The sequence below is a fragment of the Sturnira hondurensis genome, unplaced genomic scaffold (assembly GCF_014824575.4).
Source record: "Sturnira hondurensis isolate 20B ecotype Veracruz unplaced genomic scaffold, ASM1482457v3 Scaffold0019835, whole genome shotgun sequence".
In the NCBI taxonomy this organism is placed as follows: Eukaryota; Metazoa; Chordata; class Mammalia; order Chiroptera; family Phyllostomidae; genus Sturnira; species Sturnira hondurensis.
The window spans coordinates 2,369,617-2,393,387 of record NW_028092466.1 but is presented as its reverse complement, the minus strand read 5'-3'; the positions used below and the strand labels follow the sequence as shown (position 1 = coordinate 2,393,387).

Sequence of the window (23,771 nt, the reverse complement as noted above, 5' to 3'; positions counted from 1 at the left end):
TCCTCCGGAAGTCAGAAGAGCCGCTCTCTCTGCTTGGCTCTCTCTATCGCCAAGCTGGTAGTCTAGCAGCCCTACGCTTAGGCCGTGGCGTGCGGTAAGTGGTTTCTCGCAGTTGAAGGCGGGTCGCCCCGAGCTGGGCAGCAGGACCCAGAGGAAGGGGACCCTAAGGGTCCGGGCTTCGCCATGGGATCTAGGCCGGGCGATCCTGAGCGTTGGGGTCTCCGCGCTCAGCTGGGCACCCCCAGCCTCGGGAAAAGCGAAAAGCTGTCCGCAGACCCACTAGACCTGGGAGCCCCCACCTCCATCCTTGGCGCCATCCTCGGCGCCATCCTCCTGCCTTGTCCGGAGACCGGTCAGTTGGAACTGCAAGGCTGTTGACCGCTTTGCACCTCCAAGCCGGCCCATTGCTCTTAAAATAATTTGAAATAATTTGACTTTTTTGTTGTTGCTAATAAGGGTAATTTGAGTGATTGGCGTAGCAAGGGCGAATCAAATATGACTGAAGTGCCTAGCGCTTTCAGTTACTCCCAGGTTATAAGGAAACCTAACTATAAATAACAACACAGTACGCAGTAGTATGTCCTGTGTCATATCTCATCTCTTAACTTCCCCTTCCTGGGTCTCAGTTTTGTTTTTTTTTTTAAGATTTTATTTATTTATCTTTAGAGGGGAAAGGAAGGAGAGAAATATCAATGTACGGTTGCCTTTCATGCGTCCCTTGCTGGGAACTGGCCTGCAACCCAGGCATGTGCCCTGACTGGGACTCGAACCGCGATCTTGTGGTTGCAGTCCTACGCTGATGCCACTGAGCTACACCAGCCAGGGCCCCAGTTTAGTAAAATGGCTCGTTAACTCCCCTGCTCTCTTCAGTTTTGTGGTTTCAAGTTTGTTGATGAGTTTTTCTTCTTTGTTGTCTGGGGTGAGGGGGGTCACAACCCCATATAAATAGGCTAAGAGCATATGAAGTTTATTTTTCATTCCTTCTGAAAGTTTAACTTGCATTTATTTGGCTGCCTTTGTTTTTGTCTCATCTGTGATCTTAACCCCTCCCTCCTTTTGTGATGGATTTGCAAAATACAGGAAAAAAGGAAAAAAATCCCTTCTAATTCTCTTCCTTAACTTCAGATCCCACTGAAACAAGAAAAGTTGGTGTTCTTGCTGCCTGTCACTACCAAAACCAATGAGCAGAGACAAGGTTTAAAACTTTATGGGTGCTTTATTCAGATGCCAGTGATCTGAGAAGACGGCTGTTTATGTACCCTCAAAAACCATCTTAACATTTCATCTCAAGGCAACCTTTTTATAAGGAGAAGAAGAGTAGGTAAGGGGGTTGGAAAAAATGGTTAATGGAATAAGAATTGCTGAGATTTTCCTACTTATTTATCTGTTGATCTGCAGTTGTTTTTTTAAACATGTCCATCAATTACCTTCCTTTTTTAATTTATTTTTTTTATTGTTTATGCCTTAACGGTTGTCACCACTCTTTCTCCCTTTCCCCACTTCCACCAAGCCCCACCCTCTCTCCCCTTTGAAACCCCAAGCCGATCCCTGTATTGTTGTCCCTGCCTGTGGGTTGTGTGTAAATGTTCTTTGGTTAATTGCTTCACCATCTTTCATCCTGTCCCCACACCTCCTTTATAGCAGTTGTCAGTCTGTTTTATGAATCTAAGCTCCCATTACTATTTTGTTTGTTGGTTTATTTTGTTTATTAGATTACACATATAAGTGAGATCATGTGGTGTTTTTCTTTCACTGACTGGTTTAATTCACTTGGCATGATTTTCTCCAGGTCCATCCATACTGTTGGAAAATGTAAGGTTTTCTTCTTTTTCACTGCTGTATCACATTCGACTGTGCGAATGTACCACAGCTTTTTTATTCACTCATCTCCTGATAGGCTGTTTCTAAATCTTGGCTTTTGTGAATAGCGCTGCTGTAAAAATATATAAAAATATATATTTTTTCATATTGTTATTTTGGGATCTTTGGGATATATTTCCAGAAGTGGAATTGCTGGTCAAAAGGGAGTTTCATTTTTAACTTTTCGAGGTACCTCCATATTGTTTTCCACAGTGGCTACACCACTCTGCATTCCTACCAACAGTGCACTGGAGTTCCCCTTTCTCCACAACCTCGATAATACGTGTTTGTTAATTTATTGATGGTAGCCAGTCTGACAGGTATAAGGTGATATCTCATTGAGGTTTTAATTTGCATTTCTCAGATGATTAGTGACGTTGACATTTTTTCCTATGTCTACAGGCACTCTGTATGTTCTCTTTGGAGAAGTGTCTGTTCAGGTCTTTTGCCCATTTTTTAATTGGGTTGTTCGTTTTCTGGCATTGAGTTGTATTAGTTCTTTTTATATTTTGGAGATTAAACCCTTGTCAGATGTATCATTGGCAAAAGTGTACTTGCATACAGCGGGTTCCCTGTTTATCTTGCTCATGGTTTCTTTAGCTATACCAAAGCTTTTTAATTGGATGTAGTCCCATTTATTTATTTTCTGTTTTGTTTCCAGTGCTTTGTGAGATATATCAGCAAAAATATTTCTACATTGAATATTTGAGATTACTCCCTGTGTTCTCTTCTAGGCTTTTTATGATTTCATGACTTACTTTTAAGTTTTTCATCCATTTTGAGTTTATTTTTTGTGTATGGTTTAAGTCGATGGTCTAGTTTCATTTTTTTGTGTGTATCAGACCAGTTTTCCCAACACCATTTATTGAAGAGACTGTCTTTGCTCCATTGTATGCTCTTGCCACCTTAGTCAGATATCAATTGCTCATACAGGCATGGGTTTATTCCTGGGCTTTCTGTTCTGTTCTACTAATCTGTATGTCTCTTCTCGTGCCAGTACTGTTTTTTTTTTTAAGGGCCTAAATATTAGACTACTGTAAACTGTGAATCTATTATTTATTTGTGTGTGTGTGTGTTTCTTTTTTTTATTTATTTAATTCTTATTCAAGTACAGTTTTCTGTCTTATATTCCCAGCCCTGCCCCCGCCAGTGCTGTTTTTATTACAGTGGCCTTATAGTGTATAGTTTGATATCAAGACTTGTGATACCTTCAGCTTTGTTCTTCTTTCATAAGATTGCTGAGACTACTGAGGTTCTTTTTTGGTTCCATGTAAATTTTTGGAGTATTTGTTTTAGTTCTGTGAAGTGTGCCATTGATATTTTAATAGGAATAGCATTGAATGTATAGATTGCTTGGGGTAGAGTAGCCATTTTAATGATGTTAATTCTTGCAAGCCATGAATACGGTAGATGCTTCCACTTATTTGTCTCTTCCTCGATTTCTTTCTTCAGTGGCCTGTTGTTTTCAGAGTACAGGTCTCTTACCTTCTTAGTTAAATTTATTCTTAAGTACTTTATTTTTTTGTTGTAATAAATGGAATTGTTGTCTTAGTTTCTCTTTCAGATATTTTGTTATTGGTGTATAAAAATACCATCAATTTCTGGGTATTAATTTTATATCCTGCTACTTTGTCAAATTCATTTATTAGGTCTTGTAGTTTTTTGGTGGAGTCTTTGGGGTTTTCTATGTACAATATCATGTCATCTGCAAATAATGACAGCTTTACTTCTTCCTTTCCAATTCGGATGCCTTTTATTTATTCTTGTCTGATTGCTGTGGCCAGGACTTCTAGAACTATGTTGAATAAGAGTGATAAAAGCAGACATCCTGTCTTTTTCCTCATGTTAACAGAATTCTTTTAGTTTTTGTTCATTGAGAATGATGTTAGCTGTAAGTTTTTCATGTATAGTCTTTATTATGTTGAGGTATGATCTCTTTATTCTCATTCTGCTAAGAGTTTTTATCATGAATTGGATTTTATTGAGTGCTTTTTCTGCATCTGTTGATATAATCACGTGGTTTTTGTCTTTCATTTTTACGGGATGAATCCTATTGATTGATTTGTGAATATTGTGCCAACCTTGCATCCCTGGGATAAATCTCACCTAATTGTGGTGTATGATCTTTTGATAGGTTGCTGGATCCAGTTTGCTAATATTTCGTTGAGGATTTTAGCATCCATATTCATCAAGGATATTGGCCTATAATTTTCTTTGTTGTATTTTGGAATTAGGATACTACTGACCTCATAGAGAGAGCTTGAAAGTCTTTCCCCTCTTGAATTTTTTGGAATCATTTGAGAAGGATTGGTGGTAGTTCTTTGATTGGTGGAATTCACCTATGAAGCCTGGTCCAGGGCTTTTGTGTGCTGGGAGTTTTTTGACTACTCCTTCAATTTCATTCATTGTTATCTGTCTAATCAGGTTTTCTGCTTCTTCCTGATTCAGTTTTGGGGAGATTATATGTCTCTAGAATTTGTCCATTTCACCCAGTCAATGCAGGTTGACTGATTTCTTGACATACAGGTATTCTTAGTAGTTTCTTATAATACATTGCATTTTTGTGATATCACTTGTTTTTCCATCTCTTTAATTTCATTTTGTTTATTCGGGTCCTTTGTCCCCCCTCTTTTTTTTGGATGAGTCTGGTTAAAGGTTTGTCAGTCTTGTTTATCTTTTTGAAGAACTAGCTCCTGGTTTCATTGATCTTCTTTTTTTTAAAGCTTTTACTTATTTATTTTTAGAGAGGGGAAGGGAGGGAGAAAGACAAGGAGAGAAACATTAATGTGTGGTTGCCTCTCCTGCGCCCTTCACTGGGGACCTGGCCCACAGCACAGGCTTGTGCCCTGACTGGGAATGAAACCAGTGACCCTTTGGTTGGCAGGCTGCCTCTCATTCCACTGAGCCATACCAGCCAGGGCTCATTAATCTTCTATATTATTTTTTTAGCCTTTATGACATTGATTTCCACTTTAATCTTGATTGTTTCTTTTGTTCTACTTGCTCTGGGCTTTGTTTGTTATTGATTTCCTTGTTCTCTTAGGTGTAGGTTTAAATTGTTTATTTGAGATTTTTTTTGCTTCTTGAATTAGGCCTGAAGTAGGACTGCTTTCACTATGTCCCATAGATTTTGGGTTGTTGTGTGTTCATTTTTATTTGTTTCCAGGAATTTTTTGATCTCCTCCTTGATCTTATTGGTTACTCATTCATTATTTAATAACATGCTATTTACCTCCACATACTTGGATGTCTCTGAGTTTTTTTATTGATGTTGATTTCTAGTGACATGCTATCGTGATCTAAGAAAATTCTTGATATAATTTCAATTTTCTTGAATTTGTTAAGGCTTATTTGTGGTTTAACATGTAGTCTGTTTTTGAGAATGATCCATGTGCACTTGAGAGGAATGTATATACTTCTTTGGGGTGAAATGTTCTTCAAATTAAGTCCATTTGATTTAGTGTGTCGTTTAATGCCACTATATCCTTGTGATATTTTGTCTGGAAGATCTGTCCATTGTTGTCAGCAGGATGTTAAAATCCCCTATTATGACAGTATTGTTGTCGATACCTTCCTTAAAATCCACCAAGATTTTTAAAATATATTTAGGTGCTCCTGTATTGAGTGCATGTATGTTTGTTTACAAGGGTTATGTACTCCTGTTGGATTGAACCCTTAAGAATTATGAAATGACCTTCTTTATCTTTTTTATGGCTTGCATTTTGAAGTCTATTTTGTCAGATATAAGCATCACTACACCCACTTTTTTTTTTCATTTCCATTTGTGTGGAATATTTTTCTTCATTCTTTTACTCTCAGCCTGTGGAAATCTTTTGCTCCAAGGTGAGTCTTTTGTAGACAGCATATATATGAGTTGTGTTTTCTTATCCATTCGGCTACTCTCTGTCTTGTGATTAGAGCATGAATTTAGTTACATTTAAGGTTATAGATAAGTGCTTATTTATTTCCATTTTTTATATCATACCTATGTTTTCCCCTCTATTTCTTCTTATTACAGAAGGTCCTTTAACATTGCTTACAGTGCTGGTTTGTGGTAATGTATTCTTTTAACCTTACTCTGTGGGAAGCTCTTTATTCGGCCTTCAGTTTTAAATGATGGCCTTTCTGGGTAGAGCAGTCTAGACTACATGTTCTTAGCTTTCATTACTCTGAATATTTCCTGCCAGTTTCTTCTGGCCTGAAGTGTTTCTGTTGAGAAATCAGCTGAGATTCTAATGGGGGGTCCCCTTGTAAGAAACTCTCTCAGCCTGCCTTTGGAATTCTCTCTTTGCCTTCAAGCTTTGCCATTTTAATTTTGAAGAGTTTTGGTGCAGGTCTCTTTGAGTTCAGCTTTACTGGGACTCTGTCCTACCTGGCTGGACTTGTGTGCTCTTTTCCTTCACCAGGTTGGGGAAGTTTTCTGCCACTATTTCTCCAAACAGGTTCTCTGTCCCTCTCATACACTCATCTCTTTCTGGCACTCCTATGTTGTGGCTGTTGTTGCACTTGATGATATCCTGAGGGTATGTTAGGCTTTCCTCGTTTCTCTTTAGTCACTTTTCTTTTTTATTTTCTCTTTGAGTGGATATTGTCATCTTTTCCTCTAATTCGCTGATTTGATCCTCTGCTTCATCTAACCTACTGTTGATTCCTTCAAGCAAATTCTTCATTTCAGATATTGTAATCTTCATTTTTGACTGGTTCTTATTTATGGTTCCTATATCTTTCATAGTGCTTATTATCTCATTAAGTTCTCACTGAGGTCATCTATTCTTCCCCTAAGGTCTTCAAGCATCATTATAACCATTATTTTAAACTCTAAATCTAGGTATTTGTGTTGCTTCCATTTTATGTATATCTTTTAATTCTTTTTGTAGGGATTTCTGTTGTTTTGCTTGGGACATTTTTCATTATCACCTCATTTGATCTCTGTGTTGGGTAGGTATGCTATGTCTCCTGAACCTACTTGGCTTGTGTTATGATATAGGTGTCTTACTGGGGTTAGTTGCCCCATCCTTAGGAACACCTGGATTCTGTGGTCCAGGAGTGTTTCTTATGGGCTCTGTGACACCCTTGTAGTTGTGTTTTAAATACCCGTGGTTCTTTTGTAGGTAGAGTTATCCCTTCAGTTTGGGAGCCTTGAAGAGAAACCCTAGACTTCTGTGTGTGGAATGCTGTGCAGTTGTTTCTCCTTGGAGAGGTGGTGTTCCCAGCAGGGTCTGGAGCCTTTAGGAATACCCCTTTGGGTGTACTGATCCTGTGACTAGTTGGTTCAGGTTTTGGTGTAGGCTGAAGTCTACCACTGGTTTTATTGGTTCTGGGTCCAGTTGGGTGAGGTTCAGAAACTGGTCATTTTCAGATGATGTGTGAATCTGGCCCTAGGCTACCTCTCTGTAGCCACCAGCAAAGCCACCACTTTGCTGAGTGGGTCTGTGTTTCCTGGACCTGCTTGTGCATGCAAGGGGGCAGTCTGTATAAAAGAGTCAGCTCTTTTCCTGCTTGGAGCTGGTGGCAACTCTGGAAAGGACCCAAGGCTTTCTGAGGTCTGCCTCTTTAAACCACTCTGCCCTTCTCTGAGGTTGCCTGGTTTTTTTTTTCCAGAGCCTTCTGATGAGGGTCTGTAAGCTGATACCAGGACTAGCAGGTTTCCACTTTGTTGGTCCTGCAATCTGTAAGGCACTCCCGTGAGGGAAGAGTAAGTAGCACCTACTTAAAGCCAATCCCTTCAGTCTTTGCCAGAGAGCCAGGCACTTACTTCCTGGGGGGGGGGGCGGGGCTCACTGCTGATTCAGGAGGAATACATTGAATTTTCCCCTTTGCAAGAGTTAGCTCAGCAGCTCTGGACTTCAGGGAATAGATCAAAAGAGCCTCCCATTGGGGTTTGGGCAAGAACAGACTGCAGGTGGAGGCTAAATGCACTCATTCCAAGACCTCAGTTGGAGGCAAAGCTCTCTGTCCTCTTCCCAGGTGATATCCTCTAAAAGTCTCACACTTTGAAAGTCTCCTCATTCAGAGTTTTTCTTTCTTCTTCCTTTGGAAAAACACCCAGCAAAGGAATCTTGGACCAGGCAGGGCTGATTGCAGAGTTTCCCCTTTAAAGGTGGTTCCTGCAGCCCTGTAGGAGGGGATAGGCCATCCCTTCCCTTCCCAGGGGATTGCAGGCTGTGAGTAGGTTTGCCTTGCTGCAAAGTATCCCAGGCACTCAACTCTACCCACCTAACTCCTAGCCTACAGCCTTTGCAGGAGACACAGTCCAAAACTCTTTTCTCCACGTAACCCCTGGTTTGATTGCAAGCTGAGCTGGGCAGAGCTTAGAAAACACTTCATTGCACAGATTTCTATCTTGCTGCTCAGCTGGTCTCAGTGAGAAAGGACCTGAAGATCCAGTGAGGCTTAGCAAAAAATGGGCCCAAAAAGCACTTTCCCATTTTGCCAGGTTTCTCTCTGCAGCTGTAGCAGCAGAGGTAGCTCACAATGTGGTGGAGTGGGGGCAGGGGTGGTCTGGGCACCACCCACACACTTAAGAGTAGGAAAGCTGGTTCTCTTTCTCATTCCACTAAGCTAGTTTTCTGTTTTGATGTCCCCTGTGCCTCCCCTGCAATCAGAGATCCCCTTTATGCCACTGCTCTCTACCTTTAGAAGCCCTTTTGTTTCAGCATGGTTTCTCTCAGTCTGAGCTTGTATAGTGAACTCTTCTGTGCCTGGCGCCCTAACCACAGATGCACTTCATACTGAATTTGCAATCTCTGTTTTTCCCAGGTGTGGTGGAACCTCACTGTATCCTGCTGCCAGAGACCCCACAACTTCCCTTCCCTCTTTATTGCTGTGAGTATTTTTACAGCCCTACCGTTCAAAGGGGAGGGAGCTCCGTGCCTGTGATTTCCATGTAGCCTCTTTGCTGGCAGAGCAGCTGCTCAGGGGTCCTTGCCCAGCCACATTTCAAATCCTATTAAAAAGTCTGTGTGCAGTGCCCTCACGGCAATACTGAGTCACTCTCTGGCTCTTTGCGCACCATCCCTCCCTACTGCCCAAGGAGCAAAATGTCTCTCAATGCATGGCTGGGTACAGCCCGTAGGTGCCTCTGACAGACCTGAGAACGGCATCCTGGTCCCTTTAGCAGTCTGAGTCTCTGTCCTGAGCTCTCCAGTGTGGTGCTTCAACAGTGGAAGCTCTGCTCATTGTGAGTGCACCTGGGGTCTCAGATTCAGTGGATCCCCCTAAGTATCCCCAATTAGGATTGGAAATCCCTTTGTGGAATTAAGGCCCCTTGCTTTGATGGGGGAGGGAGCTCCAAAGCTACAATTTCTATATGATCTCTCAGCAGCTAGAGGAGCCACACACACAGTATTGCCTCTACCACTTATAAAATCCCCTTACTACCAGATGGTCCAAAGCATCTTCTGTACTTCTTGGCTTCAAAACTTCATGTCAGTCCTGGCTGGTGTGACTCAGTGGATTGAGTGCTGGCCTGTGAATCAAAGAGTCACTAGTTAGATTCCCAGTCTAAGGCACGTGCCCAGGTTGCAGGCCAGGTCCCCAGTGGGGGGCGCACCAGAGGCAACCACACATCAATGTTTCTCTCTCTCTCCCTTCCCTTCTCTAAAATAAATAAATAAAAATCTTAAAAGAAAAAAACCTTCATGTCAGCTAAGATTCTGTTGATTATTCAGGTTGCTTGTCGGAAGTTCAGTTGAAAATCTGGGTTGGGGCCAGGAGCAAGTAGATTCAGCTTCTACCTGCTCAGTGGCCATCTTCAGTATGGCCACTCTTTATCTGTTTTTCCTCCCTGGAACACAGTGGCTCAGATACCAACTATGGCTTGCAGAACCCCTGGGGCACAAAGGTTGAATTGCTGGTCAACTTCCTGGAGTCACTTACTTTGTGCATTCCAGTTCCTAGAATAACAGCTTTCCATGTGTACTAGTCACTTAAGCCTATCAACTATGGCTAAAGCTAAAATCTTTTAACTCTTGTGGTTCCCTATCATTTCCGTCATTAGTTTCCGATCATTTTATTTCTATAAGATTAGTGTAATTAAAGAAATACAAACTAAAACAACATAAAACCAGGTAAGATCATTTAAAAATCATTTTGTTGTTGAATAAACAGTCCTTCCACATATTAGAAACCACATATTCTGCAGGCAATTTGGCATGACTAAAGGCGTAAGATACATTAGTGGTGGTGTTGCAATTCATCTAAAACAATTTTCAGTACAGTTGACGAAAGTTGCACATTTTCCAGATGGGGCTACTTTAGTGTTTATAAAGAAAACATTTCCGTGTCCTGTAGAGTTACCATAAGTTCCCAGTTATCTTTGTAGGGAGCACAGATGTCTACAAGACATGAAAGGAGTGTGTTTGGCATAGGTTCCAGTTCACTTTTCTTCTAGTTGGCCCTCTGGGAATCCTTTGTTCCAAGTCTTGAGTACCACCTTATCTCCAGGCTCAAAGGATCACAGTGAACCTGTGGGGGAGAGATCTCTGATACAGCTAAGGTCATGAATCACAGCTAAGGTCTGACTTAAATGTTGTACGTAGTTCTTTGCCTTCACTTCTTGGTCTGTATACACATCTTTCATCCCAATCATGGCCAGAAATGGTTGCCTGTATTCAATTTCATGAGGACTCAATTGAATTCCGTTTCGAGGAGTCTTGTTCTGAGTAGGACGGTGTGTAATACTTGACCCCAATGGAGATGAGTTTCTTGAGAGTTTGGCAACATTTTTCTTGAAAGTGTGATTCATCTGCTCTACCTTCCCAAGAAAAACTTTCCAGTTTCCTGTAAAAGCTGTGATGTAGCTGCCACAGCTCTCAAGCAGACTCTGGACAGTGTAATCTAATTTGTTTAAAAAGCCTGATAAGACTCCTGCCAGGTTTAAGCAGGAACCCAAGAAACCTTACTGCTTGTTGGCAAATGTGGGTCTTCTGTGCTGATACTGTATGTCCCCAAGTTGCCAAATGGTTCAAGGTAGCTATAGTGTTAGTTAAATGATGCATGTACCTATTGTAACAAAGTTCCTCCCTCTAGTTTTAGGTCTTTTAAGTCCTGGCTCCTCGGGGTCTCCCCCAAAACCGGGAATTGTTGAATGTTTGTGATAAGACTGTCCAGGTCCTGCCATTCAAAAGCAAGCAACAGCCCTGGCTGGTGTAGCTCAGTGGATTGAGCGCGGGCCTGCGAACCAGACAGTCTCGGTTAGACCTCCCAGTCAGGGCACATGCCTGGGTTGCAGGCCAGTTCCCAGCAGGGGACTCACGAGAGGCAACCATACATTGATATTTCTCTCCCTCTCTCCTTCCCTTCCCCTCTAAAGATAAATAAATAAAAATATTTAAAAAAAAACAAAAGCAAGCAACAATTGATAGTGTTGGTCAACCAAATGCAAAAGAAAACATCTTTTAAGTCCAATACTGAATACCAGAGGCTGTCCCTGAGTGTTCTGTTTTCTACAGCATCATTTAAGGCCCTTAAACCTTGTACAGGGAGCAGCAGTGCCAAATTAGTCTGTATTCCTGAAACTTCTGAATTATTGTGCATATTCCTTCTAGGGTCTCCTTTTGCTAGAGATACTGCCAGGACTCAGAGTCCCTGTCCTGGCTTGAGGTCAGCTTTAACAGGGGAGGCTCCCCTAGCCCTCCCGGGCCTTCCAGCAGTCCACGCAGTGGGGCTTACCTTGCTTATTCTGTCCGGTGTTGCTTTCCTCTTTCCCAAGGTTTCACGAGGAACTGCCGAGTGTGCTCTGAAGGGAACTGTAGGTGGAGCTGTTCTTCTGAGGAGAGAGTGATTTGAACATGGAGTTTTGACAACAAATCCCTTCCCAGAAGAGGAAAACCATATCTCCCACAGCACATTCTAATGGCTTCAAGAAAAATTGGCTACTAGGGCTTTCAGGAATTCCAGTTCCAGTTCCAGTTTAGTTAGGGGTCTGTTGACCATGGAATACATCTCTCTATATCAATAAAAAAAAAGTCTACAATTTGCCCCCTCACTCATAGCTTTACCCAAGTTCTCAGACTCACCTTCTTTTACCCCACTCTGGCTCTCATTTTTTCAGTGCCCTTTTCCTTTGCAGTATGATTGCCCCGGCCCAGTAGGGGCTTGTCCTCCACTGAATTTGGTTCTCTGATGGGTTCGGGACAGAGAGACCAGTGTAGGCTCACCGCCTTTGGCTTCCTCAGCCAAATAAGGAAGGGAAGTCCCCGGGGAACTCTGACCATGCTCACAGCAGCCATCCCGATTTTCCTGGTCCCTCTGTTCTGGCCTTTTGTTATCTGCCACAGGTAAATTCCCTCTTGTCTGGACCATTTATTTTCCCATTTCCCTGATCCTTGACAAAACAACTCTAATTACACTATAGTACAGTAGTCTAAAGACCCATTCAGCAGCCAGCTCTCTCCTGAGTCCAAATTATATATAAACCAACCAGTTTTACGATAAAAAAAAACATTTTCTTAGGTTCATAAGCATAGGCCAACTAGTCAGCCAGAATTCACCCCAAAGGGCTGTTTCCTGGACTGGAGGCTTCTACCAGACAGAGCTCACATATTACACAAACCAAAAACACCTTAATTACAACTATTTTAAGTCATAACCTAGGACTTTAATTCTACCAGAGGTCTGTAATGTCACACAAACCAGAAGGCACCTTAATTAACCTGGGACTGCAATTCTGAACCAGAAAGCACAGCTATTTGATTAAAAGTGAAGGCATTGGGGAATGCCAGAAATCAGAGGGGGGTCCCCAAGTGAAATCACTTGGTATCTGCTAGGGAGTCTCCGAATCCGCACCCCAAAGCTCCCCAGTCCAGGTAGCCAGCTGGACTCCACCAAATACCCAGACTTCCTGGAGTGTCCCGAAGGTCCCCACCAGAGTCACCAGGATATGAGACCGGAAAAGTCAGCGTTTGTGACTGTGGAAAGTGTTCTCAGTGAGCTGGTGTAACTAGCTAAGAGTGCTCCTCTCAGACACTGTCAGGCTATGGTCTGGTATCAGCCATACACTACTTGATTCCAGAGTTGAACTGGAGATTTCTGGAATTTCTGCTCAAAATGAATGTTTGCTGAGCACTTCAGATTGTTTTTAAACAAACTAAATTTTCTGTCTGAAGTTGCCTGTTGGTAGTAGGATGTTTTTACCTTCATATTTCTGTATTTGTCCAGGGGGAAATTTTTCCTCCACTTGACAGCCAGAAAAGCACCTTGCTTATTCAGGCAGTGAGCATATAAAATAACTGTTCATCCTTTTCTATTGCAGGTTAATCAACATACATCGTAAATTAAAATTGAATTCAGTGGTGTTTTTAGCTGGTCTGTTAAATTTGTTTACTGGAGAGATTCTTTTAATACTTTTAACGTTATTTGTTTACCAGAGCATTTTTATGCAACCTCTTCATATCAAATTTATAATGTTAAATAAAATACTAAAACAGTATCTAAAACAGTCCCTGACTCAAAGTAGGCATTTTATCACTATGCATTGGATTGAATTGCTAGTAACCCTCTCTGAGCCTGATTTCATGGGTCTGTGAAACTTTTAGTGTTAAGAATTACCTAAAAGTAAACCTATCACTACTACTATTATTACTACTATCAAACCACCAACATCTCTAAATGAGGTTTTTAATTTTCTTTCAATTTAGATGCTTTTCTTGAAAGAGATAGGACACATCATATCATCTGACAAGGCCAGTCAAATTTAATATGCTTACTTTAGGCTATTTTGACTGGGAAAGTTAGGCCTAATTTTCAGAAAACCTTCCTGGCATTGTAACTTTTTTGCTGCATCTCGAGTTCGGACATCCACCCCATGTACCTAGCCGCAATAATTTTCCACTACAGTGAGACTCAGTTACTGCAGTGTGTGACTCAGTTAGGTTTCAAGGCCTACCTACCCCGTTCCCTGCCCTCTTCTTCCCACAGTGACCTAGAGCATCTCTCTGGCAGTAGTTCCCCTTAACAATGTCCCTCCTTCCTCATTTTTGTATTTGTCATCCCCACCAATTTCTTTGACAATAGTTTAAAGGAAATATTCTTTTCAGTGTAGGGCTGTCCTCACAAGTTCATCATAGATGCTTAAGGAGCTTCAGCCTTCTGGCCAGTCCTAATTATTCAGACATTTTATTAGTATCATCTTGGAGCAAGGTTTCAGCAATTAAGCCATCCCTAAGTATTTTCTCCTATTCTTAAAAAATCAGTGATGCCTAGCGTGATTTTCACAGCATGCTGGCTGCTTATCCTGCACCATGACATCTCACGGGAATTTTTGAGAACTTGAAAAGTTGTCTATGTTATTCTGTTCCATAACAACTTTCGTGTAGTTTGAGGTTCACCAGGCAGATATCTCTTCAAATACATAGTGAAAAATAATATTCTTAACATGCAGTGCTTTATGATTTACAAAATGGAATACTGTGTATTATAACTCAGTTGACTTCTCACAGCATCTGATGAGGATTATTTTGCTTTAGGAAAAACTGGGGCCCCAGTTCAATTCCAGGTCTTCAGTTTCAGAAGCCTTCAGCAGTTCATTATAATTCCTCTTAACTAAAACTTAGATAGCTTAGCATGTTGTAAACGGTACAGGCAAAACTTTCAGAACAAAAACTTGGTATTTGCCTTTCTTTTCAAAAGCAAATTCTGAGGACTCTACTTTCCATCGGTCAGATTTCTTCTAATTTTCCCAACAGGTTCTACTCTTAGTTATCAGCTTATCGGAGGTAGCTCTAAGGATTTTGCTAGTAGTTCCTGCAGAAGTCCCAGGGCTGACCTGGCCCAACTTAGGTTATATGCCTTGCCTTAATTGACCAGACCAGAAACTGGGTTTGTATAAGCCAAGCCTGGGTCATGTGTCTCTGCCTCTCAAATCACATGAAGTAAGGCTGAGGCAGTGGATAGATACCTAAAGAGACACTGGGGTGCTGTTACCAGCAGAATAAGGAGTGGATACTGTGTTAGGCAAAAGTAACCACTATCTACCGGAGAGAAGATCTAATTAACTGGGATTAAGTGCTCTCCAAAAGCTCTGAGGTATGTACTATTGCCCTAAAGTCTCTGAGTTTAAAGATAGAAATAAACAAGCTCATTTGACCGGGGATAAAAGCACTCCCAGAAACAGTTTTCTTTTAGGCTTTGGAAATAATGTTCCACTGACCCTTACTAAATTATCTTCTGGTTTGATTCTTCTATTAATCTGTACTTGGAATTGGCAAATACTTGAAATGTAATAGACCTAGAGATTTTCAGCCAATTTAGGTGAGTTTTGTATTTGTTGTAATTGTATCTGAGTTCTTTACCTTCCAAATCAGATGATCTCATCTAAACCACCCCTCATATATATAGACTGACTTGATACCAGTGAGCTTTTCAAATAGGGTCTGCAGAGAAAAAATGAGCAAGTGAAAAAACAAAAACCCAGTATAAGAACACCAAGCCATTTTTTAGGATCTCTATGGTGCTATTTTACCTGTTTTAGGGATAATTGTACCCAACCAGATTAAGGAAGAAAGAAAAGTAGCTGAAGCTTGTAATTATGTAGATCAGGTGGGAAGTGTATCCTTAGAGTCAACAGTTGTAAGAGGGAAGGAAGCCTCTCCTCCAGTGAGTCAAATGGAAGCCTGGTCTTCTCTGTGGGCTGTGGAGCTGTCCCCTCCCCCCCCCCCCCACACACACACCCATGTTAGGACACTGCTGTTAAGGATGCACAGATGGGTTTTGGTTGTAAGGAAGGGGAGTTAATATTCAGGTTTTAAAAAGCTGGTTCAGATTAATATCCAACTATTGAAGAACCAGGAACTCTCAGAAATGAAAATAATCATATCATCATAGTTTTTGTGCCAGATTTTTTTTTGTTCAAAATTATTCTCCTATCTTTACCCTGTTATTCCAGATAAAAATAGGAGAAATTTATTTCAGGTAACCTACCCACCAACAAAGAGAAAGAAAGGATTCATCCAGTTACAAAATAACCCACAGTGGGGGTCTGATGTATAAAGTACAATGAGTGAGTGTAATGTATGATTTTCAAAAAAATTCTTGAAGTTTTGATAGAATTATGGTGTTTGTGGAAGAAGGTGCCTGTGTGTGTGTGTGTAAAACTAGTGTGTATTTCTTAAAAATTACAAATTATTCCAGATTTGAAATTGACTTTACTAGAATTAAAATGCCTATTCATTAGTAGGATAATATTCTTTTAAATTATTACTCTTCTAAAGAATGCAGGTTATTGTGTGTTTGACAGATAAAACGGAAGCACGTCAAGGGCTTGGTAATTGGACCTAGGACCGTCAGTCAGCCTTGTAAAGCCCCTGTACTTTCCTCTCTACCAAGTTTCCTAGTGGATTAGCTGTTACATTTAATACCCATTTTACCATTAAAAAGTTAGGTGTTAATAACTTAGTTATCCTTTTTTACTTTATTTAGAAACCTGTTTGGAGGTTATGGATGATAAGCCCAGTTCTGGAACCGTAAGTGAGAGTTCAGAACTTCTTTTCTCCTTCGGAGTTATAGCAGATATCCAGTATGCTAATTTAGAAGACGGCTATAATTACCAAGGAAACAGAAGAAGATACTACAGACATAGTCTTGTTCACTTACAGGATGCTATTGAACACTGGAATAAAGAAGGCAGCCGGCCCTGCTGTGTACTTCAGCTGGGAGATATCATTGACGGCTATAACGCGCAGTATAAAGCATCAGAGAAGTCCCTAGAACTTGTTATGAATGTATTTCAAATGCTTCAAGTCCCAGTTCATCACACATGGGGAAATCATGAGTTCTACAACTTCAGCAGAGAGTATTTAACAAACTCTAAACTGAACACAAAGTTTCTAGAAGACCAGATTGTACATCACCCTGAGACCGTGCCTACAGGGAGTTATTATGCTTACCATTTTGCTCCGTTCCCTAAATTCCGGTTCGTTTTACTTGATGCTTATGACTTGAGTGTCTTGGGCGTGGATCAGTCTTCTCCAAAATACCAGCAGTGTCTGAAGATGCTGAAGGAGCACAATCCAAATATGGAATTGAATAGTCCTCAAGGTGAATTATTCCTTTGAGCTGAGAATCTAATACATTGTCTTTAAATTCTTCAGCTACCTATTATTCAGCAGGAAGATGGATGATTAAGGTAAAAGTATGTTGTCACGGTTGTTCAGGGTCAGGATTTCTCACAAGCCTCATGGTACATGGATTGGTTGCAATTGGTTCAAAATTTCTTTTAACAGATATCCAAATTCCTTCTCTGGGCTGAGCACTTTTTCTAGAGCTTAGCTGTTTACAACTGTAAGCAGTATTGGCAATATCACTTTTTTAACACATAGAGTGGAGGAAACAAAAGTAGGCAGGCCTGTTTATTAATGACATAGTAACAAGATTATTTTCACAGTGATACATGCTACCAAGAAAATATAAGGGGGGACTGTTTTAGTTCAGGTGGTCAGAGCTAGCTGCTCCAGGGAGAAAAACATTTAAGCTGAAACCTAAATGACGAGGAGGGAGTCCACCTTGGGAAGAATACTTGTGACAGAAGGAAAAACAAATGCAGAGGCACTAAGCGCTGTGAGACTGGTGTTCTTGAACACAGAAAAGAGCCAGTGTGCAGGAGGACGTCGGAGTAGTTCAGTGGACACAGTAAAGAGTGCTATTTTATTTTCAATGTAATAGGAAGCTAATGAAGTAAGCAGAGGAATGTCAAAGACTAGGAAAAAGATACAGTATGGTTTATTTGAATATTGCTCTGAATTCTGGTGGTTTCCTATTTTAACTCAGTTGCTGCCTAATGTTGCTAAAGAGAAGTGTACCCATGTTAGCTAAGTTTGAATGCCTTAATGACAAGAAAATAGTATTTGATGGATCTAACGTGCAGAATTCATTTAGGGCTTTCCGAGCCTCAGTTTGTCCAGTTTAATGGAGGATTCAGCCAAGAACAGCTGAACTGGTTGAATGAAGTCCTTACATTCTCTGACAGAAACCAAGAGAAGGTGGTGATCGTGAGTAAGTATTTAAATGATTTGTTAAATACTAGCATTTTACAAAATGGAAAAAGTTAAATTTTAAAACGTACTAAACATTTCTTATATTGTGATAGCCTCTTTCTGTAAAATGAATACTTAGTTTAAATTTTTTTATTGGAGAAAAATCTGATTTTTATTGAGAGAAACAATCTGAGTATGAGATTTACTCTGAGTTGAGTAAAGGAAGAATTGAATTGTAAAATAATAAAAGCATCTTGCCAGATACTAGAGCCTGTGAGTTGGCCTTTTAGGTTTCATAGTAGAATTTCCCCAAATGGGATCAATTTACATAGTAAAATTTAAATGAAAAATTCAGTTCAGGCCCCATCCCAAATCTCATCCTAGGAGTAGTACCTGGCAGTGCAGTGGCCACCAAACAGATCCTGCCGCCTGGATGAAAGCAAAGCAGATGTAACAGGAGTGAGTGTTACAGACACAGCTGGCGGCGAGCACGGACCTGATTACTGTTTTCATTCAGAATCATTTTTACAGACATGCTGCCATTAGAGATTGTAGGAATCTGTAGGTGCTTAAAGTACACTCAGGTGTGAGTGTGTGCACATGCCTGTGTACACAAAGACTTGATTTGCACTGTGGCTGGTGTGCTTGCTCTGGGGGCTGAGATTAGATCCCTTGTTTCAGGGGTCTAACTGATATGGTTTAATGGCTGAGAACACTAGACTAAGAGTCCCAAGGACGGAATGCCATTCTGGCTCTTATATCTATGATCTGTGTGACTCTGGGCAAATGTCCAACCTACAAACTGTGGTTTTCTCAGTATTGCACCAAGTGAAATTGTGAACATGAAAACTGTTTGAAAATGACAGGCTGTCCAGAAAGTTGATGATATAAAAGTAGGTTTCTATCTACATATGTAGTCTTTTACTTACTGTCTTCCACTGACGTAGTAAGAACATGTAGATGGAGTTAGGGGTGTTTCTGCCACCATTGGTGTATCAAATGTCATTCAAGGCTTGGTAAGTGTAAGGTGCTGTTGGGTTATTGGCATGGTGTGATACTGTTTTCCTCATCTTTAGTTCTAAAGATTTAAACTGAAAGAGATTTAAAACTGAAAAGAGATTTAAACTGAAAGCACACAGCTACTGACAGAACCGAGACTAAAGAGTTCATGTTTTGTATCCCACCCCTTTCCCACTCTGTCCCGTGTTCTTACTTTTTTTATGTCAGGGCTCTTATCTGGAGTATCAGTCTCTTAAATTTCTTCTGTTTTCTGTAACCTCAGAAACTGTATAAACAAATCTTGGACAAGTGAGTGCCCCAGGTTTTCTTTAGCAAAGTATAAAATGACTTAATAGAAACCTATTTTTCATTTGCTTTTTCACTTTCCTTTTGGCTGCTCAGATATCATTTTGCATATATCTAAACTTTTGGCCATGAAGTTGGAAGGACAGACTTGCTATGAGTTGAGCTAGGGAACACTGCAACAGGAGGAGGTTTTTGGTGGAGGGCTCAGGAGTTCAAGTTTGAAAATACAAACTTTCAGGTGCCTCTTACACATCAGTGGAGATGTCGAATAAGCAGTTTGGACATAATGAATCTGAAATTCAGAGTAGAAGTTTGGACTGGATGTATAAATGTAGAAGTTGAAAGACTACAGATGGTATTTAAAACACGTATGTACACTTCTAAGAGATCACCGAGTTGCTATGTGTACACAGAAAAGTGAGGCCCAAGAGCTGAGCATTCAAGCACTTCTAGTAAGATACTGGGGAAACGAGTAACCAGCAAAAGAGAGTGAGAGTTAGTTGCCATTGAGGTTGGAGTTTCAAAAGCTTGGAGGGCTGGTTCTGTTCTGGGAGTCCAGGGTTTCCAGGAGAAGGGAGCACCTGGGATTTGATAGATGGCTCCACTCTGGCGTCTAGATCTGGAAAGTTACACGGCCTCTTTGGACATTAGCCCTGCCGCAGCTTGAGTGGCTTGAGTATGTGTGCGCGTGCAAATATGCACTGTTAGCCCCCTTCTTTTTTACTTGTAATATAAACTAGTAGATATTAAGCAGAATAAAAATACACGGTAACAGAGAGAAAAGTGATTTAGAGGGAGGAAGCAAAGCCCAACGAGCTGCTCTACCTGTAGTTCAGAGTGAAAGTGTGGCCTGATGTATGATGTGGCCTCATTCATGTCTTGGCAGCAAGAATTTGAAAGTCTCCTGGCTCTACTTCCACATACGTCCTGTGGGACCCAGTGTGAGCGTTCCCCACTTTAGCTCAGTTTCCTCATCTGTAAAATGGCTGTGGCTTCCTTGTTCTCCTGGAGATGTTTAAAGTGGCACTAATCAGTTCCTCATTAAAACATTGAGTGTTTATAAAAATGGCCTAACTCACTGGTCCATCCCTAGTGCGTTTTTACCTAAGAGCCCCTCTTTACGTGTATGTAATACTTGTATATTTAAAGAAATCCGCAAGACTGGACTCCAGCACTGCGTTTGCCTGACTCTGGCTGCCTTTGCAGACCTCCCTGTATAGGATGCCCTCAATCTCCCTTCATGTTTTTACATGTTGAGATTCTTGGGGCTTCTGTCTCTCCTGGGGCCTCTCTGCCCTTGTGTGTGACCTGCCTCAGCCTTTATGCTCCAGAGATGTGGCTGTAGATGACCTGCTTCTTCGCCTGTGTGAATTCTGGCTGGTCTCAGTCCATGAGGGAACAACATACATTGTGTTTCTGAATGCTAGTTTTTAGACACTGATCTTGGTGAGAGGAGTATATCCTAATTGGCTCATAACTCTTCTTCTCCTTAATGAACAGGTCATCTTCCCATTTACCCAAATGCCTCTGACACCGTGTGCCTGGCCTGGAATTACAGAGACGCCCTCGCAGTCATTTGGTCTCACAAGTGTGTGGTGTGTTTCTTCGCCGGTCACACTCATGATGGCGGCTACTCCGAGGACCCTTTTGGTGTGCACCACGTCAATGTGGAAGGGGTTATTGAGACCGCCCCGGACAGCCAGGCTTTCGGCACCGTTTATGTCTATCCAGACAGGATGGTGTTGAGAGGCAGAGGCCGAGTTACAGACAGGATTATGAATTACAAGAGGGAAAAACCTTTTCCATTTTCAGTCTGATTCATTTTATCGTTATAGGAAGAGGATGACTTCGGTTTGTATTTTTTGTTCCCATACCCTACCCCGAAATCCTCAGTGTCCTTGTTTATTATCCCGTTGGCATACCAAAGCATATTCACAACTTCAGTGTGTATTAGTCATGAGACATCTGAACGTCATCTCTGTACTGTAAATCCAGTGCTGAAATTGGAAAAGATGAATGAATGTGAGCCAGGGAGGAGACCCTGGGGGCGGGGGTGAGATATAGTCCTCAAATCAGACTTTACTTTAGCCTTACCTGAGTTAAAAATTTTTTTTTTTACTTTGTACAAGGAGAATATGCTCATGTATTAGCTATATAACTTAAAATTCGTAATAAAAAAAGAAATAAGCTCAGGTAAAGCTCTTCCTTTTAACCCTGCTATGCAAATGAGCTTTGGATGTACTTTTGCTCAGAGCATCCATCATATTGTACTTTTATAGGCTTGTGTTCCTATTTTGTAAACCAAAGCTATCAAGTTGCTTCACAGGTGACTTAGTGGTGCTCCCCTTCACACAGGTGAATGTGCGCCCTCCCATGGGAGGCTGCAAGAAGGATCTTTGAAGGTATGTGGTCCTCTTGTGACTCCAACCAAAGCAGAAGCAAGTGCCATGCAGCTGTGTGCCTGCTCCCGTGGTCGATTTGGGCCACCAGCTAGTGCTGGTGAGGACAGCAGACAAGTGAATTTACCTGACTCCCTTGTAGATGAGTGGGACCTGTTAATGCTGTTGTCATACGTGCTAAGGCTTATTCTCAGAAACACATACTAGATGGCAAATGGGGACTGCTGAAGTGTAGAGAAAGTTTGAGTTAGGGCTTAAAAACAGTAGGAGATAAACCGATACTAGCCTACATTAGTGTGCCTGCTGCGTGTCTAGGCATGATGGGTGTCTTTGTTGTCTGTGGCTACTGTGACAAATTACCACACACTTGGTGGCTTAAGTAACACATATTTGTTCTCTTACAGTTCTGGAGTCAGAAGTTGGAAATTACTGTTACTGGGCTGAGATCAAGGTGGTGTTAGGGCACGCTCCCTCGGGGGGGCTGGGCGGGGACCATATCCTTCCCTTTTCCAGCTTCTGGAGCTGCATTTCTTGCAGTCCTTGGCCCCTTCTTCCATTGTCAAAGCCAGCAAGGTAGCGTTTTCAAACTCCTTTCTGCTTTGTTGTCACATCACCTTTTCCTCTTCTGTCTGTGTAGTTGTCTTTGTGTCTCCTCTCTCTTTCCCACAATTCTGATCACATTGAGGGCCCACCAGGTAATCCAGGATCATCTCACCTCCAGAGCCTCAACTTGATCACATCTGTGAAGTCCATTTTGCTGTACAAGGTAACATTCATACACTCGGGGGATTAGGGCCTGGACCTTTGAGGGCTGTTGTTCAGTTTACCAGAGAGGTGGCTGTCTGATCTGCTCCCTGCACTCGCCAGCTTTGGTGGGGAGGAGACAGATCCCTAGATACAAATAGGTGAAGACAGGACTGTGGGAATGTGGAGCAGGAATTTAATTATGTTTGCAGGGATTAGGGATGACTTGAAGAAGAAAGAACGGCTTAAATGGGTGTGGAAATGTATTTCAAGTAGACAGAATAGCATTAGCAGAGGCATGGAAGGATATGCAGCGTTTAGGAGAGGCAAGTAATGTTATGATGAGTCTCCAAAAGTAATAAAGCAGGAAAGGTTAAGCTTGGGCTACGTGGAGAAGAGGCATGAATGACCAGCCCAGGGTTGGGATTAATCGTGGCACAGTGTGAGGAGCCCTCGGGCTCCTACGCTGGGCACTGTGTAATGAGACTTGTGTCTCAGTCCAGGCCGTGGATACCGCGAGGCTGGTGTACAAAAGTAACAATGGCAGAAAAAGATTGGGAGTGAGAAACAGGCTTTGATAATAGAATATTAAACTTACTATAATACTTCAATTCACCTGAAAAGTAGAGTTTAAAAACAATTAAAGGCAGTATCCTCCTTTTATACACTTAGGAGACTAAAAAGGAACTGTATATTCACAGAATTCAAGAATGAGGTGGGCAATGCCAGTATGATGGAAGTGTCTCAGACAGTATTTCTTTTTTTCAAACTGGAACTTCACCATCTTTTAAGCACAGAATCAAGCATTACTTGGAGGATGGGTAGGTCCTATACAGAATATGTGATTAAGTCCATTTCTTTATATATGACCTTGATAGTTATACTAAAAGGTATAAAAGCCATAAATATTATACAAGGTAAATATATACTGGAACACTGACATCCTTTATTTTATTTTAAAGAAAATAAATTTTACTTTAATTGCTTTAATATCAAGAAGAATTTTTATCATTTCACCTTATCTAAATCTCGATCAAGGATTTCTGACCAGTGCCCATTGCATAAAACAAACAAAACACATGCATACCTCCTCTGAACATTTATAATAGAATACTTAATAAAAATAGAGGCAAATTTTTTAGGCTTATTTTCACTCTCCTGACGTATGGTTGGTGCTCATACCTTTTGAGTGAACTGTTTCCTGAATCTCATGAAGCAGTGTCTGGGCTGCGGAGTCGGGTGGTGGCTGTGCCTACACGGTGCTCTCGCTCTCCAGACATGCGCAGCTGTGCTGGCCAACAGAAATACCGTGAGCCCAGCAGAGATTTTAAATGGGTTAGCAGTCACGTTTAAGAAGTGAATAGGAACAGTGAAAGCGAACTTTAATAATATAGTTTATTTACTGCAGTATATCTAAAATATTTCAACGCGTAATCAAAATAAAAATTTTACATTTTTAGTATTATGTCTTTAAAATCTTATATGTATTTTA

The 23,771-nt window shown here is 41.2% G+C and overlaps 1 protein-coding gene across 11 annotated transcripts; it reads left to right on the top strand.

Annotated features, from left to right (window-relative positions):
- The first annotated feature begins 6 nt into the window (after positions 1 to 6).
- ADPRM (ADP-ribose/CDP-alcohol diphosphatase, manganese dependent) lies at positions 7 to 23,629 on the top strand. 11 transcript variants are annotated; one of them, XR_005063951.1, is made up of 9 exons: positions 7 to 94; positions 1,126 to 1,321; positions 8,620 to 8,685; positions 16,279 to 16,896; positions 17,734 to 17,850; positions 20,637 to 20,786; positions 21,492 to 21,635; positions 21,940 to 22,301; positions 23,496 to 23,629. XR_005063951.1 is itself a non-coding variant. In XM_037028374.1 (8 exons), the coding sequence occupies exons 4-8, from the start codon at positions 16,296 to 16,298 to the stop codon at positions 21,994 to 21,996; spliced, it is 972 nt and encodes a 323-aa protein (XP_036884269.1). In that variant the 5' UTR covers positions 7 to 94; positions 1,126 to 1,321; positions 8,620 to 8,685; positions 16,279 to 16,295; the 3' UTR covers positions 21,997 to 23,629. The 11 variants fall into 11 exon arrangements, 7 of the variants coding, with proteins under 7 accessions (XP_036884269.1, XP_036884263.1, XP_036884268.1 ...); XR_005063954.1 differs by having other exon boundaries at positions 20,637 to 21,158; positions 21,492 to 21,538; positions 21,940 to 23,629; XM_037028374.1 differs by having other exon boundaries at positions 21,492 to 21,538; positions 21,940 to 23,629.
- Positions 23,630 to 23,771: the final 142 nt, after the last annotated feature.

Coding starts and splice junctions, on each gene's coding strand:
- ADPRM (XM_037028368.1), top strand. CDS start 16,296: ATGGATGATAAGCCCAGTTCTGGAACCGTAAGTGAGAGTTCAGAACTT. Junction 16,897..17,733: donor GGAATTGAATAGTCCTCAAG/GTGAATTATTCC, acceptor GAATTCATTTAG/GGCTTTCCGAGCCTCAGTTT. Junction 21,636..21,939: donor TGGGCCACCAGCTAGTGCTG/GTGAGGACAGCA, acceptor GTTCTCTTACAG/TTCTGGAGTCAGAAGTTGGA.